Raw genomic sequence first — 13,979 nt, forward strand, 5'->3', positions numbered from 1 at the left:
TTTTGTGAATCTTGAGACAGGACAGCTAGCGGTGGATCCGTGACAGGCACGACCTCCGGCGGAGGCGGCATGGCGGCGCCGGAACGGTAACTTGGTGAAGTTTAGAACCCAAAACCCTAATCTCCACAAAATCACCCTCAGAGCTAAACGCAGCGTTTCGAACAAGGTATTATCTTTTTACCATCCTTCGATGAAGCCTCTGTCTCCTTTCTGCTTTGTCTCGAAAATCCTTGGCTTCTTCTCGTCTTGTCCTGGTTTCTCAGAGACTTTTTCTGCAGCTGGATATCCTGACTAGAGAAGTGAGTATACTTACAAATATTTTACTTTGCTTCAAAAAACATGTGTGATTCGTTACTATCCCCTAGACAAACCTTGTGGAAGATGTTGATCCTCTGTGATTCCCATGTCTTTCTGCATCTTTTCTTACAGAAGAAGCTCTTCTCTTTGTGTTTGCTCTTTCAGTTAGCACAAAAGGGATTGTGTATTCGGGAATATGATTCTTGGTTTGGTTACAAGATAAAACATTTTTGTGAGATACTTCTCCTTATATAAGCTGTGATTAATTGTGCCAGTGGCAGATGAAATATTCTTCTTTTAGTTATTTTTATCTGACTTTCCAATTTATTCGTTTATATCTTTATACCTTCCTTCACGAAGGGGTTACTGCAGAAACTAAAGTTTAAAAATGTGAAAAGAAGACTTTTCACTTCTCTTTTTGAGGTTCTTTTACTATGCGTTCACACATGTTTGTGTTTTCTTGGTTTGTCTTTGTCCCATTCTTGTTGGAGATTATTGTAAGCACAATCCCAAATCTTGCGAGGTTGGCAAGAAGATCATTCAAACAAAGAAGAAGAAGAAAAAAAGAGTGCACCCACAACAGAGACGTGATGTACTAATAAAATATATCATAAACTTCTTTTAAATATTACAGTTCCAAAATATTTGTTATCCAAACTAATTTTTAATAATCATAATATATTATTATTTATATTCTGCTTCCATTGAAATTAGTTTCAAGCTCTACCACCAATAGGAACAACAAGACCACATTCACAGAAATTTGATGCAAGATAATATATGTTTTTTTCTTGAAACAGCCACATTTCAATAATCTCTAATTATAGAAAGGGAAATTAGGACAAATGAACAACAAAAATATTAGAATTCACTAAATAAACACAACCCCACCCTCTCTCCTCTTTTCTCTTCCTATCTCTCTCTATCATTTCTCATTAGGAATCTAATTTTTCCCTTTTTTTTATGATTATTCCACAAATAAGCCTAATATAAAACGTAAATAAGTAGAATATTTTAATTCTGCGAATGAATAATTCAAATTTCAAACAATAATCAATGCAAACATACATACATACACAACATGCACATTATGGCTTATACTATTTACAAATCACAAACATTTTCAAACTCTTTGTTGAACAAGAATTTCACTCCAATCAATCAGTCTAAGCATCTATAACACTACCAGTCATCGGTTCTTGTAAACCTGAATCTTCTCAAGAAACGTTAACCGGATCCGAGCCGCCATGTTCTTCATCATCATCATCTTCTTGGTCTACTTCATGTTCTGATACAGAGCTATCATCCATCTCCTTGTCAGGTATATCGAGCTGTACACTCTCTGGCAGCTCAGTGTTCTTATTCTCAATAGACATTCCCAAGTCCTCTCTTCTAACAACGTTCAACACAAAACCGTTACTCGTCCTCTCAGTCTGTAGAAGATCACCTTCAGTAACTATTATGCTTGAAGTGTTTGCTCCAAGCATGTTGTTATTGTTGTCCATGGATCTTGAATCTGGACTAAAGCTTGGGCTAAATGGGCCAGGAACCGCCGGAGAAGTGGGGCTGCTACTAAATCCTCTGCTTAGTGCAATGTCTACATCAAGACTCTGAACGAAGTCAATGAACTTATTAGCAGAAGCTGTTCTCATCAAAGGTCCACCAGTCCTTGTCCAAGAACTCAACTCCACGCTCTCAGTTTCACTATCGCTCAAGTTCCAGCCCGAAGACGCGTGGAGATTACTCTCAGCGACTAGTTCATCGAGTGAACCCGTTGAGTTCTCTCTGGCAATTACGTTCCAAGATGGGATTCTTCTAGAACCATTGAATCTTGTGGTTGAAGCTAATCCGTGATGAGACGAGGAGGACGTGCCAGCAGCAGCAGCGGCTCTCTCAGCGCTTCTGTTGAGCCTACGCATATGGTTAAGATTAGTTACACACTCATCAAGCGCAAGCTCGATCCCACAGTTTGCTTTTATGGCTGATAGCTTCTCCCAAGTGCATCTCCTTCCTTGGTTAGCCGCTTTTTGAAGCTCCACATGAGTAGGGTTTTGTATAATCTTTGAGTACTGCACAAGATACACAGCACAATAGGAATTTAGTAACTACAAACTTTCTAGTTCTAACAAAGCAAGACTCAACATGGATCAGAACCTGAGCAAGAGTAGCTGGCATTACAACTGTTACATCACCTTCCCACTCCTGAGCAAAAAGCTTTGCGAGTCCACCGAGTGGAAAGCCAAGTTCTAGTACTTGGTTGCATCTATGTTTAACCTCCATCTCCACTAGATGCGCAAGCTAAAAAAGTAAGACAAGTAGAGCGGTTATAACAAAAGGGACCGGAACAAAACTGAGGAAATTCGGTTATTTACAAAAAAAAATCATTTTGGTTGCAAAGTTAAAAACCGGATAATATCTACAAAAATATGGGTTTAGCTCAGTTCCTTTTGGAAAATTTCAGATAATATGAGATAATTCAGGTTTTTCAGGTTAAATATTAGGTAATTTAGGTTGTTTGGATAAAAATGTTTGAAAATTCAGATAATGTTAAATATTTCGGGATATATAGATATTTCGGATTTCAGTTTATAAATAGTATTTTAAAAATATTTGGTTATTTAGAAACCAAATATAATTGATATTTTAGGTATATAATCTGTATTTTAAAAATTCACCTACCAATCGGTTCGGTTTCGGTTTGTCGGTTTCAAAAATATAAAATATATGCGGTTATATCGGTTTCTGTTATCTCGGTTCTTTAGTTCCGGATAAATGTACCTAGGCCTAATGAGACATCATATAAACATACCTTTGCTGCGAATCTACCACCATAAGCTCGAACTATATCCTTAATACGCAGTAACGGAACAATGTGAGGATTAGCTTGGCTCACAATAAAATGATTAACATTGAAGAGCTCCTTAAGCTGCATCATCGGCAAATCAACCTCCAAACTCCCATCTCTCCACCTGCGTGCATATGGTTCAGTACCTTCTTCAGGATCCAAATTAAAAGGTGGATGATACGGCACAATCTCTCCACTTCTATCTTTAGCCATAAGCTCCTGAGCTTCAAAGAGACCAGGAAAAGCACAAGAAGCAGTAACCGCACTCCATATAACCACATGAGGCGAAGTCAAGTAGTTAAGACACCGAGGCGGCTCATGCTTCCTTGGGGAGCAAACCGTTATCGCTAGGATCCTCCCTGTTATATCATAAGCCTCTTGGAACGTGAGATTGAACGTGAGGTTCCTAAGCATGCATTGCAACTGTCTTATATCGTGTAACGCGCCTTGCGTCATGACTCTTTTAACGATCGTGAAAACGCTTCCTAGCTGATCAAAGAACTGTAGTGAGTGCAATGAGTTCTCAAAGAAACTCTGTAGCTCGGGCCAAGACCTCGTGGCTACGATTGAACAGATTATGGAACCAACGCTAGAGCCAGCAATAATCCGAGGTAAGAGCTTATGCTCCACCAGAGTCCTAACCACACCGACATGAAACGCGCCTAGAGAAGCCCCACCGCTGAGAAGCAAAGCCGTTCTACCAAAGGCGTGACGTGTCTCGTGCATGAAAGAAAGCTTCTCTTCTAAAGAAAGCTCTTCTAATGACTCAGAGGAGCAAACCATTCTCAGCTGAGTAGAGACCTCGTTGATATACTCTTTGATAAGCCTAGGAACCTGAAGCCTCCCTTGATGCAGCTCCGAGTTACACATGTTACCGAGGTTCCTGACAAGATCAGCTCTCATACAGAACATGATGTCTCTAAGACAACCTTCTCGGCGACGATGACAAAGCTCCCGAAGCTTGTTTTTAACCAACTCTTCGTCGTAGAGATCAGATTCGTTCATCTTCGGCGTCTCCTTCTCCAGCATCTTAGCGGCGTGAGCCCATTCCTCGTAAGTCAAAGCCGCGCGCATCGTGTTCCTCCAGAAGTTCCTCCAGTAAACCATCTCCGCCTTCTTCTTCACGTTGGTGTAACGTTTCAACACGAAGGCGATGATTGTGACCACTGCTAAGATCCCTTGAGGGTTCCGGGGGTGGAACCAGGATACAAAGGGTGAGACGGAAGGCTTGAGTGTAAGGAACCAGTGCAGCAAGAAGCGGAAGAGGTCGCGTCTGAGCTGGAGCATTGATTTGCAGAAGAGGACTCTGAAGGCTATGGTTCGGCCGATGAGGGATGTTGGTCCGATTGAAAAGGGATCGACATTGGCCTCGTTACTTATGTGATCCATTGGAGATGATTAATGTTTTCAACTGTAAAGACAAGAAAAAAAATCAGAAACTTTTGAGTATTATCCATAGAAACAGAGTATTATACAGAGAAACAGAGTTGTGCATAGAAACAGAGTTAGGCAGAGAAACAGAGTTTTGATGTAATCAAGCAAATTAAACAATTTAAAAAAAAAAAGCAAAGTATGATCCTTTTTGCTTGTAAAACATGAAAAAGATCTTCAAATCAGAAATTTTGAGTTTTTTTACACAGAAACAGAGTATTATACAGAGAGCAGAGTTGTACATAGAAACAGAGTTTTGATCTAATCAAAAAAATAAAACTGTTTTTTTTTCAAAGCAAAGTATGATCCTTTTTGCGTGTAAAACCTTAAACAATATCTTAAAATCAGAAACTTTGAGTTTTTTCCATAGAAACAGAGTATTATATAGAGAAACAGAGTTGTGCATAGAAACAGAGTTTTGATCTTATGAAGCAAATGAAACTGTATTTTTAAACGCAAGTATGATCATTTTTGCGTGTAAAACCTGAAACAATAGCTTCTAATCGCGACAGGGTGGATAAAAACAGAAGATCATAAACTCAGAATATTCTCAGCGAATGATCAAAAAGTTTAGAAATTTGAATCGGAGAGAGAAAACCCAGAGATCAATCACGAAGCACCGTTATAGAAAACCCAGAAATATAACGAAATTACCTGAGCGGTAGGTCCAGAATCAGAGAAGCAAGAAGAAACGTGTTTACTTTGGAAACAGAGAAGAAATCAGAGAGGGATGTAAATTTTAAAAAATAATAATAAATGGAGAATGTTTTTCTTAATTTTTTTTTTGGATTGATTGCGTAGAGAATCGCGACGAGATAAGAGAGGGTGATAACGGTGACGCGGACGCAGACTCGTCCGCCGATCACGACGGCTTCTTTTCTCCCCTCTCTTTTTTCTTATTCAATTTTTTTTGGATAAACGTGTTTGAGAAGAAAAATAACAAACGAAATGTCGTTGGATGAGATCTCCGTAATTCCCGCGTGGAGTTTGAAAACGTCATGTTGTCTTCGTTTAAATAGGCTAAACAACGGGTAGTTTCAAGGAAAAAAAATGTCTGGTGAGTTATCTGAACGCGGAGTTTTATTTTTTTAAATTAACTTTCCTAAACGCTGGGTTTCGTAACAAAACTTATCACTTGTTTCGTAACAATTACACTAATATTCAACCACTAGATTTGATAGCATGCCCATGTAGAGAACATAATCAGAATATAGAGACTCACAATTAAACTAAATAATACCTCTAAAGCTCTTATCATTCCTTATTGGGCCTTCACAGGCTCAATGTCTGACCTTTTCGTTAATTATTATTATTTCCCATTTTGAAATTGCATAATCTCAATCTGTCAAATCTCAAGCCATCAGAATATTAAAACACGTCACCAATAAATTAACCCCTTTGCCGAGGTGAAACGTTGAAAGGTCTCTGTTTCCTCGGGACCAAAAGAACTAACGGTAACATTTGCTTCATTTCTTTACCGGTGGATGATAAATTTTAAAAAATTGGAAAAAAAAAGAAACACCTAACGGTAACTTTACACCATCTGTCTATATAAACAAACAATGGTTTCCTCTTTTACCACCACTCTTCCTTCTTGATCTTGTTATGTCTCTCTCTTTCTCAAGAAATGAGTCGTACTTTCAGATGTCGCTCATAGATTGTGAAGTAAAGACCTTGAAGGAAGTATTGAATAGTGTCACCGCATCATATATACGATGCGAAGCTTCCCTCTCACGCATCGGCTCATTACCAAAACAAATGCCTTGCGCGCTACGCTCTCTTCAGATCAGAGTCTAAATTCCATCTTAAGCACTTGAAGGCAGGTATATTCTTTTTCTATTATCATCTCTCTTTTATTTTTTTTGAATAAACATAAAATTTTAAAATTAAAAAGATTTCAAACTTTTTTTAAGAGAAATTTTGGTATATTGTTTTGATTAATTATGAAAACTTTAAGATGCATGATGTGAAAACTATTCGATACATATGGCCATTCAGTTGATTTATCAATTGGACGTAAGCGATTGTATGATTGTTTTTGTCTTCACGGATTGTATTCATTTAGTTTAATTTCTAAATTGATCACTCACAATATCAAAATTACTCTTAAAAGTTGTTTTCTCAAAATAAACATTTCTATTATCATCTCTCTTTTTCTTTTTTGAATAAACATAAAAATTAAAAATTAAAAAGATTTCAAACTTTTTTTAAGAGAAATTTTGGTATATTGTTTTGATTAATTATGAAAACTTTAAGATGCATGATGTGAAAACTATTCGATCAATATGGCCATCAGTTGATTTATCAATTGGACGTAAGAGATCGTATGATTGTTTTTGTCTTCATGGATTGTATTCATTTAGTTTAATTTCTAAATTGATCACTCACAATATCAAAATTACTCTTAAAAATTGTTTTCTCAAAATTACTTTGATTGCATATATATAGTTAAATGTTGCATGTTAAAACATTAATTAAAGAAACCCATATCAGACACTAACCCTGAGAGTTTAATAATTGTTTCGAGGGATCCATCGGAAGATGTTAACAACAGCAAGATAGCATTTGGGCTCCATGAAGTAGAAGAAGGAGAAGAAGCTGTTATATACGGATTTTTGTTGTTAAAGTGACTGCGGGATTTAATAAAGGAGATGCATTCTTCATATAACTTGAGAACTTGAGGTTATGAGTTTTGCTTCTCTTATGAGTTATGACTTTTCCACATTCTTTGAAACGTAATGGTGTGCCTTTTCCAAATCATAAAGAATAAAGTTCATAAACGTCATGTAATCTAAGAATAAAGATCGTGTAATCTTAGGTACATATGATACTTTATGATCTCATTATTGGTGCATTGATTTTTCTATTTATTCTCTTGCAAGTTGTAACCTTTCTCCTTTTATTTGAAAAAGAAATCAGTTTAGCTTTGATGATAATGAGTCTTCCCTCTTTATTCTTTTTAGGAATGAAAAAAATATCATGTTGTGAAAAAACCATCTTCCAAAAGATATTTTATAATGATTATTGATTTGTATAACATAGGCAACTTCAAGGGTAATTTACATTTTGAGATTATATAATCATTAATTAATAAATACTATCATATAGATACATGAATTTTGTAAGAGTTTTTGTGATATATTTCCCTGATACGATGATTTAACCAATTGATGATAATTTATCTGAACAAGTATGAACTTTTATTAACTTTTTCATCAAAAATGAAGGGAGGAAAATAAATAAAATGGTGTAAAGACTAGTGGGACTGTATAACAACTCAAAAGGATCCTTTTATGTGTCGAGGAACTCAAATGCATTATGAAGCTAAAATGAAACCTATATATAGAATATTTTGATCGCCCTACGTCCATATCATATGTTACTCACATCACATGGCTCATCATTGTTTCAATATGATAACTAAAGGTGTAATGATTTACTCAACTATGAATTTTAGTCTATATGGACCACCATCAGCTAATTTATATATTTTATTCTTCATCAGATAACAAAATTTGTGATCATTTGAGCTAATTATTATGGAATTCTGTAATATATATTCATACATGCTTTGGGTTTTGGGCAATTTTGGATGTTAGATACTTAGATTAGAAATTATAAACAAACATTCCCTTTAAGATATAACCTTATAAGAAAAACTGAAGTCGGGTAAAACTCTTTCTAAAATTATGCATTAGTCGTTCAAAAAAAAAAGATCATCTGTTCTAGAATATTGTTTTGTAATTAAAACTGTAAATATAATCATATAAACATTCATCGTTAAAAAAATATATCATTTTCGGATCCTCAACAATTACCCCCAAGTACATTAAAACCAAACTTAAATTAGTTATTGATTTTTTAAAAAGACCTTCAAAGCTCAATATATTCATTTTTCTTTCTCTATCAATGATTAAACTGTACTATTACTCATTGTTGTCATTATTTTTCTTTTCTCTTCAAGCAAGTATTTCACAAGTCCATTGCATATATATGTATCATACAATATCATAACTATTGCATTATAATATGGTATGATCAACTTTACATCTTTGCATAATTCCTTAAGCTTTTTTGTAAGCATGGATACGTTGACAAGCCACATGTTCTTTTATCACAAGCCAAAAGTGGCAATAAAGAAATAATGAAAAAAGAATACATGAATTGGATAGTTTACTTTGTAATGTATTAGTTTATAAATGTAAGTATTAAAAATGATAAAATGAGGTTGGGGCCAATATCAAGTGATTGGTTGAGAAGCAAAAGAAAAAGGAGAGTTTGAACAAGTCAGTAATCATAGATAGTGAAAGTGACAGTTGGAAAAGGAGACAAGAGAGGATCCTATATTTAGACATTCACTTGAACTCATATCTTCACAAGTGTCTGAATCTCCACATCACTACTTCATTTCCATCCTCCAGATCATTTGGTTTGTGTTCACAGGTAATGTCTTTGAGTTCCTCTGCCATATCTATTAGACAATGCATTGTTATGCTATTGTCTATTATGTTGATGTCTAGATTTTTCATTCAAGTGATCATTGATCAACTCAATAAGAGGCTTTACCATCTGTCTCCAGGGAACTTCATTGTAATGGCAAAGAGGAGTTCATGGTTCGGTTGGATAAAACGACTATTCACCTGCGAGGCTAAAGCGAAAGCAGAGAAGGTTTTGTTTGTTTTCTCTCTTATGATACCATGTTTCTAAATCTAAAATGGTTCCTTGTTGTAGAAGTCAAGGAGATTAAGATGGGTGTTTAGAAGACTTAAACTAAAACATCAGATTTCAACTAGGGTGCAAGAGACAAGGACTTTGAACCAAGCAACAGAAGATCAAAGAAAACATGCCATGAATGTAGCCATTGCCACGGCAGCAGCAGCTGAAGCAGCGGTTGCAGCCGCAAAGGCAGCTGCTGAGGTTGTCCGGATGGCGGGAAACGCCTTCACATCACAACATTTTGTCAAGAAGCGTGATACAAACTTAGCAGCTATCAAGATTCAGAGTGCCTTCAGGGCTTATCTGGTCAGACACTCTCCTAGTCTCTGCTCGAAGCTTATTCTCTTGCTGTGTTTGATCTTGTGTACTGGTTACAACAGGCGAGGAAAGCGTTGCGAGCACTTAAGGCTCTTGTAAAACTTCAAGCAATTGTCCGTGGCCGAGCTGTTAGGCGAAGTGTTTCTACATTGTTGAAGACTAAACCCTCCAACAAAGCTTCAGCATCAAGTCTCATCACTAGAACCACAGAAGGAAAACATTGGTCCAAGATCAAAGAAGAACTCAAGGTCAAGTGCAATGGACAGAATGTTTGGGACAGTAGCGCTCTCACGAAGGAAGACATCAAAGCCATATGGTTAAGGAAGCAAGAAGGTGTGGTCATGCGTGAGCGTATGCTGAAATACTCCAGGTCACATCGGGTAAGCTCCCTCCCTCTCTCTCTTAGGATCTCTATGTAACCGGTTAGCTTAGGTTTGAATTCTTGATATAGTGGAAGCTACGATAAAGCAAAGATCTAGTTTAGTCTTGGAATACCTGAGAAAAAAACAATTTAGATTCAAAGAGAAGACTCTCAATTTTTATTAATCAAGTCAATAAAACCATATATTTTATATGAAATTATAATCCTAATTTAAACAAGGAAACTATTAAAAAAAAATACAAATAAATAGTAATTATCATAATTTCATGTTGCATCGCTCACACAGTAGTTTTTCAGGAGAGAAGAAGTCCTCACATGCTACTTGAGTCATTACACACAAAGGATATGAGAATGAGAAGCTGTCGGCTTGAACATTGGGGTGAATCCAAGTCTCTCATTCCAAGCGAGATCCTTGTACCGACAAAAGTAAAGCTGAGAACGTTGCAGAGACAAGACTCTAATGATGGACAAGAGTCTCCATTTTCTTTCCCAAGGAGATCTTTTAGCCGTCTTGAACAGAGTTTATTAGAGGATGAGAGCTGGCACCAAAGCTTTAAAGGCTTCCAGCCTTACATGAGCGTGACAGAATCTGCAAAGGAGAAGTTTAGATCACTGAGCACACCAAGGCAACGCATAGGGGTGATGGATACTTGGTTGGATAAGAAGGATGGGGATAAAGTATCTCTCTGGTCTTCCTTTGTCAGTGAAACTAGTAAGATGAGCAGCTCTAAGAAGTCGTCTCTGGCACATTCATGACACTTTCTTTTTCTTTGTTCTGGTTCTCTTATATCATGGGTTCTTTATAGATATATGCTTGTGAAGAGTGTTTTTTTTTTCTGATTGGTTGGTGTGTTTATGTGTTCATTTATGTTCTTGAGGATTTTGAAGTAACTTTTATCAACGTGATTCTTTTGTTCAACTCACGAGAAAAAAAACTGTTGGTTACGAAATGAGACATATTACCTGAACGATAAGGCCTCTCTGATCCATGCTAGATAAGCAGAACATGTATTTACAACCCCCACTAACGGAACCCCCTTCCTTTGGCCCCTTCCTTTGGTTGCAACAAGAAGGACATTAAGACAAGTTTTCGAAGGTCAAACAAAGGTATATGTTTTGACCAATCAAACATAACATAAAAAGGATACAATAAGTCTTAGGTTCAAATGAAAAGTTAAAAAGAAAACCATAGGCATTTAGCTTTGTAAGCTAGAAACGAAAATAAAACATAACATAAAAAAGATACAATAAGTCTTAGGTTCAAATGAAAAGTTAAAAAGAAAATCATAGGCATTTAGCTTTGTAAGCTAGAAACGAAAATAAAACATAGTTTTTTTTTATTATTTGATACAAAATCACCGCAGTAACCATTTCTTCTGGTGAGGCAAGCAATTCAGGTAACAGCCCAGACCCAACACGACCACTCAGGTGCCACGAAAACAGTATGCTCCTTCATCTATAAGCAATCCTGGCCATGCAGGGCTTGCTGGTTCGTTGATGTCCTGAGTGGGAGTGACTAAGAGAAGCCTGTAAACTTTTTTACTCAATTGTTGAAGCACATCGGTGAAGTAGGCGTCATCATGGAACTGATCGGAGAATATGAGCAAATTAGTATCACAAGACCTCCTGTTCGACCTGGGAGAGTCCCTTACCCATAAATAAATGTCATTTAACATTCGATTACGTCTAGAATCCCCTGGAAAATAAATAAAATAAATATTTATCAAATGCAAGTGGTATAAAAGCGTAGATAATATATTAAAGAAAAAGAGTGGAAATGATCACCACCTCCGGGAAGAAAGTGGATTCTGGAAGCCCACTCCTTGTTACCACCCAGTGAAACTTTCTTGTCATCATCATCAAGATAGGCCCAGATTGTAATCTTATCACTAGAACCCCTTTCCACAAGAGCTGATGAGATAGAGTGGTAGATCTCATCAGGAGAGGAAGAAAGAGGGAATGGGCAATCCACGGCATCCCAGAAGACGGCTGTCCTAATCCCTTTGACGGTTGGGATGCGCTCTGAGCCATGCAATAGATAGAGAGAGATAAGGTTAAATAACGTACCATTTATCATTTCTATTATTTATTTCTTTTTGCTAAATATAATTTTTATTATTGGCAGATTAAATCTAAAACAAACAAAACAAAAAAACAAGTTGGGAATGGGGGGTCTTACCGGAGAAATCTACCGTCTTGGAGAGATCTTCTTGGATCTCTACATCCTTTTCGTCGATATCATCCAAATACATATAATCAGATAACAAAGCTTTGAATCTAGGCTTTGCTCCATCTAAAAGTCGTGCATGCTCAAGTAGAGATTCTACACTAAAGAGAGGAGGACAACAAGGCGGGGTGTCTATGACGAGAACATCGTGACCCCTCGATTTCAAACACCGCAGAACCCTAAGTAACTCCCCATTTGGCTTTGCGATTAAGGCCACATTTGATGGTCCTGGTCCCACACTTGATGTCAAAGTAATGATATCGAGAGTGATATCCGGCAATTTGTAAAAATCAGCCGAATATGACTTACCTAAGAAAAATAACTCCGATCATTACATATATTTATATAATTAAAAAAACGAGCAAAGAGAGAGAATGTTGTGAGGGATTTACATTTGGGTACGTAACTGATAAGGCTCTTCATCCACCAGTCTTTATCGTAGCTCTCGCGTTGCTGCTCAGAATACACTTGCATTCTCATATACCCACGAAAGCCCATTTGATGAAGAGCTTCAAACATATTGCTACTAACAGCACCAAGATCATCGCTAGTACCAACAGGGATTGGGTAGTCATCCATGTTCCAGAACAAGAGTGTCAGCCTCCCTACGGACAAAAAGACATATACGAGATTTACGAAAATATCGATCAGATGAAATCTAACTAAGCAAAATTTCGGGTAAGATAAAGAGATGGAGAGAGATCTTTACCGGACTCAAAATCGATAATCTTGCCTTCTTCGCCCATAGTTCCACGGATGAGATCTGGAGATGAGAGTGTTGGAATGAAAAACTCTTGTAAATATGGAGGAAGTGTGAAGAGAATGAAACTTTATGAAGAAAAAATGTTTTTATAACTTAGAAGCTGATTTTTATTACTTGGATAATTGTTAGGAACTTGAATTGTTTTTTGATGATTCAAAATGAGAAGAGAGTGGGGGTATTTATAACGTCTTTTTACAAAATATCTCAAATATTTTAATTTTAAATCTAGATAATTATAACATAATATCTAGATTATTTTATCTTAATTATCTAGATATATTTCTATAACAATATCTAGATCTTTATCTTAAGGAGGTGTTAGATTAATTCTAGATATTTGGCTAAATTTGGGCTAAACATGATTAGTGAATTATTAGCTCAATAATATGATCCAAATCAAATTTACTTTTCAACAGATAGAACCTTTGAGAATGTCTTAAGTCTACGGATGAGATGAGAGAGGGTTTTATTTATGGCTGCGGTCTTATCTATAAGTTCTGCCTCGCATGTTTTGAACTATATATCATCAACAGAACCATATAGAGGCTGGGATTTTTAACCGAACTAAATTTGCCGAACCTAACCGAAACGTTCGGTTCAAAAGTTAGGTGAAAAAAAAAACTGGTTATCAATTTCAATAACCAAACTAACCTGAATCCGAATTGAACTAACCAAATTTACAAATTTTATTCAATTTAAACCAATAATTTAACCAAACTAACCGCAAAATCGAAAACTTCGGTAAAAAATTGTGAAAACAAAAACCGAATCGAACTTTTTTTTTTCACTTCGATGAAATTTCGAATGACCCGAACTAACCGAATTCCAAACCAACCGAAGAAACCGAACCCAGCAGGCCTAGTTTGAACATGTATTTGCATTTACATGCATCAAAGCCTAGACATGATGCGCCTATTTCAAACAAACCCACTTAAAACGGCACCGTATTAAAAAGAGAACACATCGAACGGTTAGTAAACGGACACGTCATTAAAACGGA

General features: G+C 36.4%; 3 protein-coding genes across 5 annotated transcripts; 1 reads left to right on the plus strand and 2 right to left on the minus strand.

Annotated features, from left to right (window-relative positions):
• Positions 1-1,287: 1,287 nt before the first annotated feature.
• Positions 1,288-5,475, minus strand: LOC106377451 (triacylglycerol lipase SDP1-like). 2 transcript variants are annotated; one of them, XM_013817688.3, is made up of 4 exons: positions 5,228-5,475; positions 3,107-4,553; positions 2,452-2,595; positions 1,288-2,366 (listed from the first exon to the last, which is right to left on the minus strand). In XM_013817688.3, the coding sequence occupies exons 2-4, from the start codon at positions 4,529-4,531 to the stop codon at positions 1,515-1,517; spliced, it is 2,421 nt and encodes an 806-aa protein (XP_013673142.2). In that variant the 5' UTR covers positions 4,532-4,553; positions 5,228-5,475; the 3' UTR covers positions 1,288-1,514. The 2 variants fall into 2 exon arrangements, with proteins under 2 accessions (XP_013673142.2, XP_022568536.2); XM_022712815.2 differs by lacking the exon at positions 5,228-5,475 and adding an exon at positions 5,058-5,196.
• A 237-nt stretch (positions 5,476-5,712) lies between these two features.
• On the plus strand, positions 5,713-10,921 carry LOC106425337 (protein IQ-DOMAIN 12-like). 2 transcript variants are annotated; one of them, XM_013866074.3, is made up of 5 exons: positions 5,713-9,016; positions 9,153-9,241; positions 9,305-9,595; positions 9,670-9,987; positions 10,287-10,921. In XM_013866074.3, exons 2-5 carry the CDS (start codon positions 9,167-9,169, stop codon positions 10,743-10,745), a joined length of 1,143 nt encoding a protein of 380 aa, XP_013721528.3. In that variant the 5' UTR covers positions 5,713-9,016; positions 9,153-9,166; the 3' UTR covers positions 10,746-10,921. The 2 variants fall into 2 exon arrangements, with proteins under 2 accessions (XP_013721528.3, XP_048604447.1); XM_048748490.1 differs by lacking the exon at positions 5,713-9,016 and having other exon boundaries at positions 9,045-9,241.
• A 278-nt stretch (positions 10,922-11,199) lies between these two features.
• Positions 11,200-13,109, minus strand: LOC111211607. The gene is made up of 6 exons (XM_048748496.1): positions 13,094-13,109; positions 12,926-12,979; positions 12,609-12,821; positions 12,169-12,525; positions 11,778-12,011; positions 11,200-11,685 (listed from the first exon to the last, which is right to left on the minus strand). Exons 2-6 carry the CDS (start codon positions 12,960-12,962, stop codon positions 11,414-11,416), a joined length of 1,113 nt encoding a protein of 370 aa, XP_048604453.1. The 5' UTR covers positions 12,963-12,979; positions 13,094-13,109; the 3' UTR covers positions 11,200-11,413.
• Between the last annotated feature and the right edge of the window lie 870 nt (positions 13,110-13,979).

Source organism: Brassica napus, chromosome C2 (genome assembly GCF_020379485.1).
Source record: "Brassica napus cultivar Da-Ae chromosome C2, Da-Ae, whole genome shotgun sequence".
NCBI lineage: Eukaryota > Viridiplantae > Streptophyta > Magnoliopsida > Brassicales > Brassicaceae > Brassica > Brassica napus.

Bases quoted from the DNA above. Each gene is read 5' to 3' on its own strand.
- LOC106377451 (XM_013817688.3), bottom strand. From the start codon at position 4,531: ATGGATCACATAAGTAACGAGGCCAATGTCGATCCCTTTTCAATCGGA. The intron at 2,596-3,106 runs GTATGTTTATAT...TTACTTTTTTAG, and splicing joins GTGGTAGATTCGCAGCAAAG to CTTGCGCATCTAGTGGAGAT. The intron at 2,367-2,451 runs GTTCTGATCCAT...TATCTTGTGCAG, and splicing joins TGCCAGCTACTCTTGCTCAG to TACTCAAAGATTATACAAAA.
- LOC106425337 (XM_048748490.1), top strand. From the start codon at position 9,065: ATGCTATTGTCTATTATGTTGATGTCTAGATTTTTCATTCAAGTGATC. The intron at 9,596-9,669 runs GTCAGACACTCT...TGGTTACAACAG, and splicing joins GTGCCTTCAGGGCTTATCTG to GCGAGGAAAGCGTTGCGAGC. The intron at 9,988-10,286 runs GTAAGCTCCCTC...GTAGTTTTTCAG, and splicing joins AATACTCCAGGTCACATCGG to GAGAGAAGAAGTCCTCACAT.
- LOC111211607 (XM_048748496.1), bottom strand. From the start codon at position 12,962: ATGGGCGAAGAAGGCAAGATTATCGATTTTGAGTCCG. The intron at 12,822-12,925 runs GTAAAGATCTCT...TTTTGTCCGTAG, and splicing joins GATTATCGATTTTGAGTCCG to GGAGGCTGACACTCTTGTTC. The intron at 12,012-12,168 runs GTAAGACCCCCC...TGCATGGCTCAG, and splicing joins CAAGACGGTAGATTTCTCCG to AGCGCATCCCAACCGTCAAA.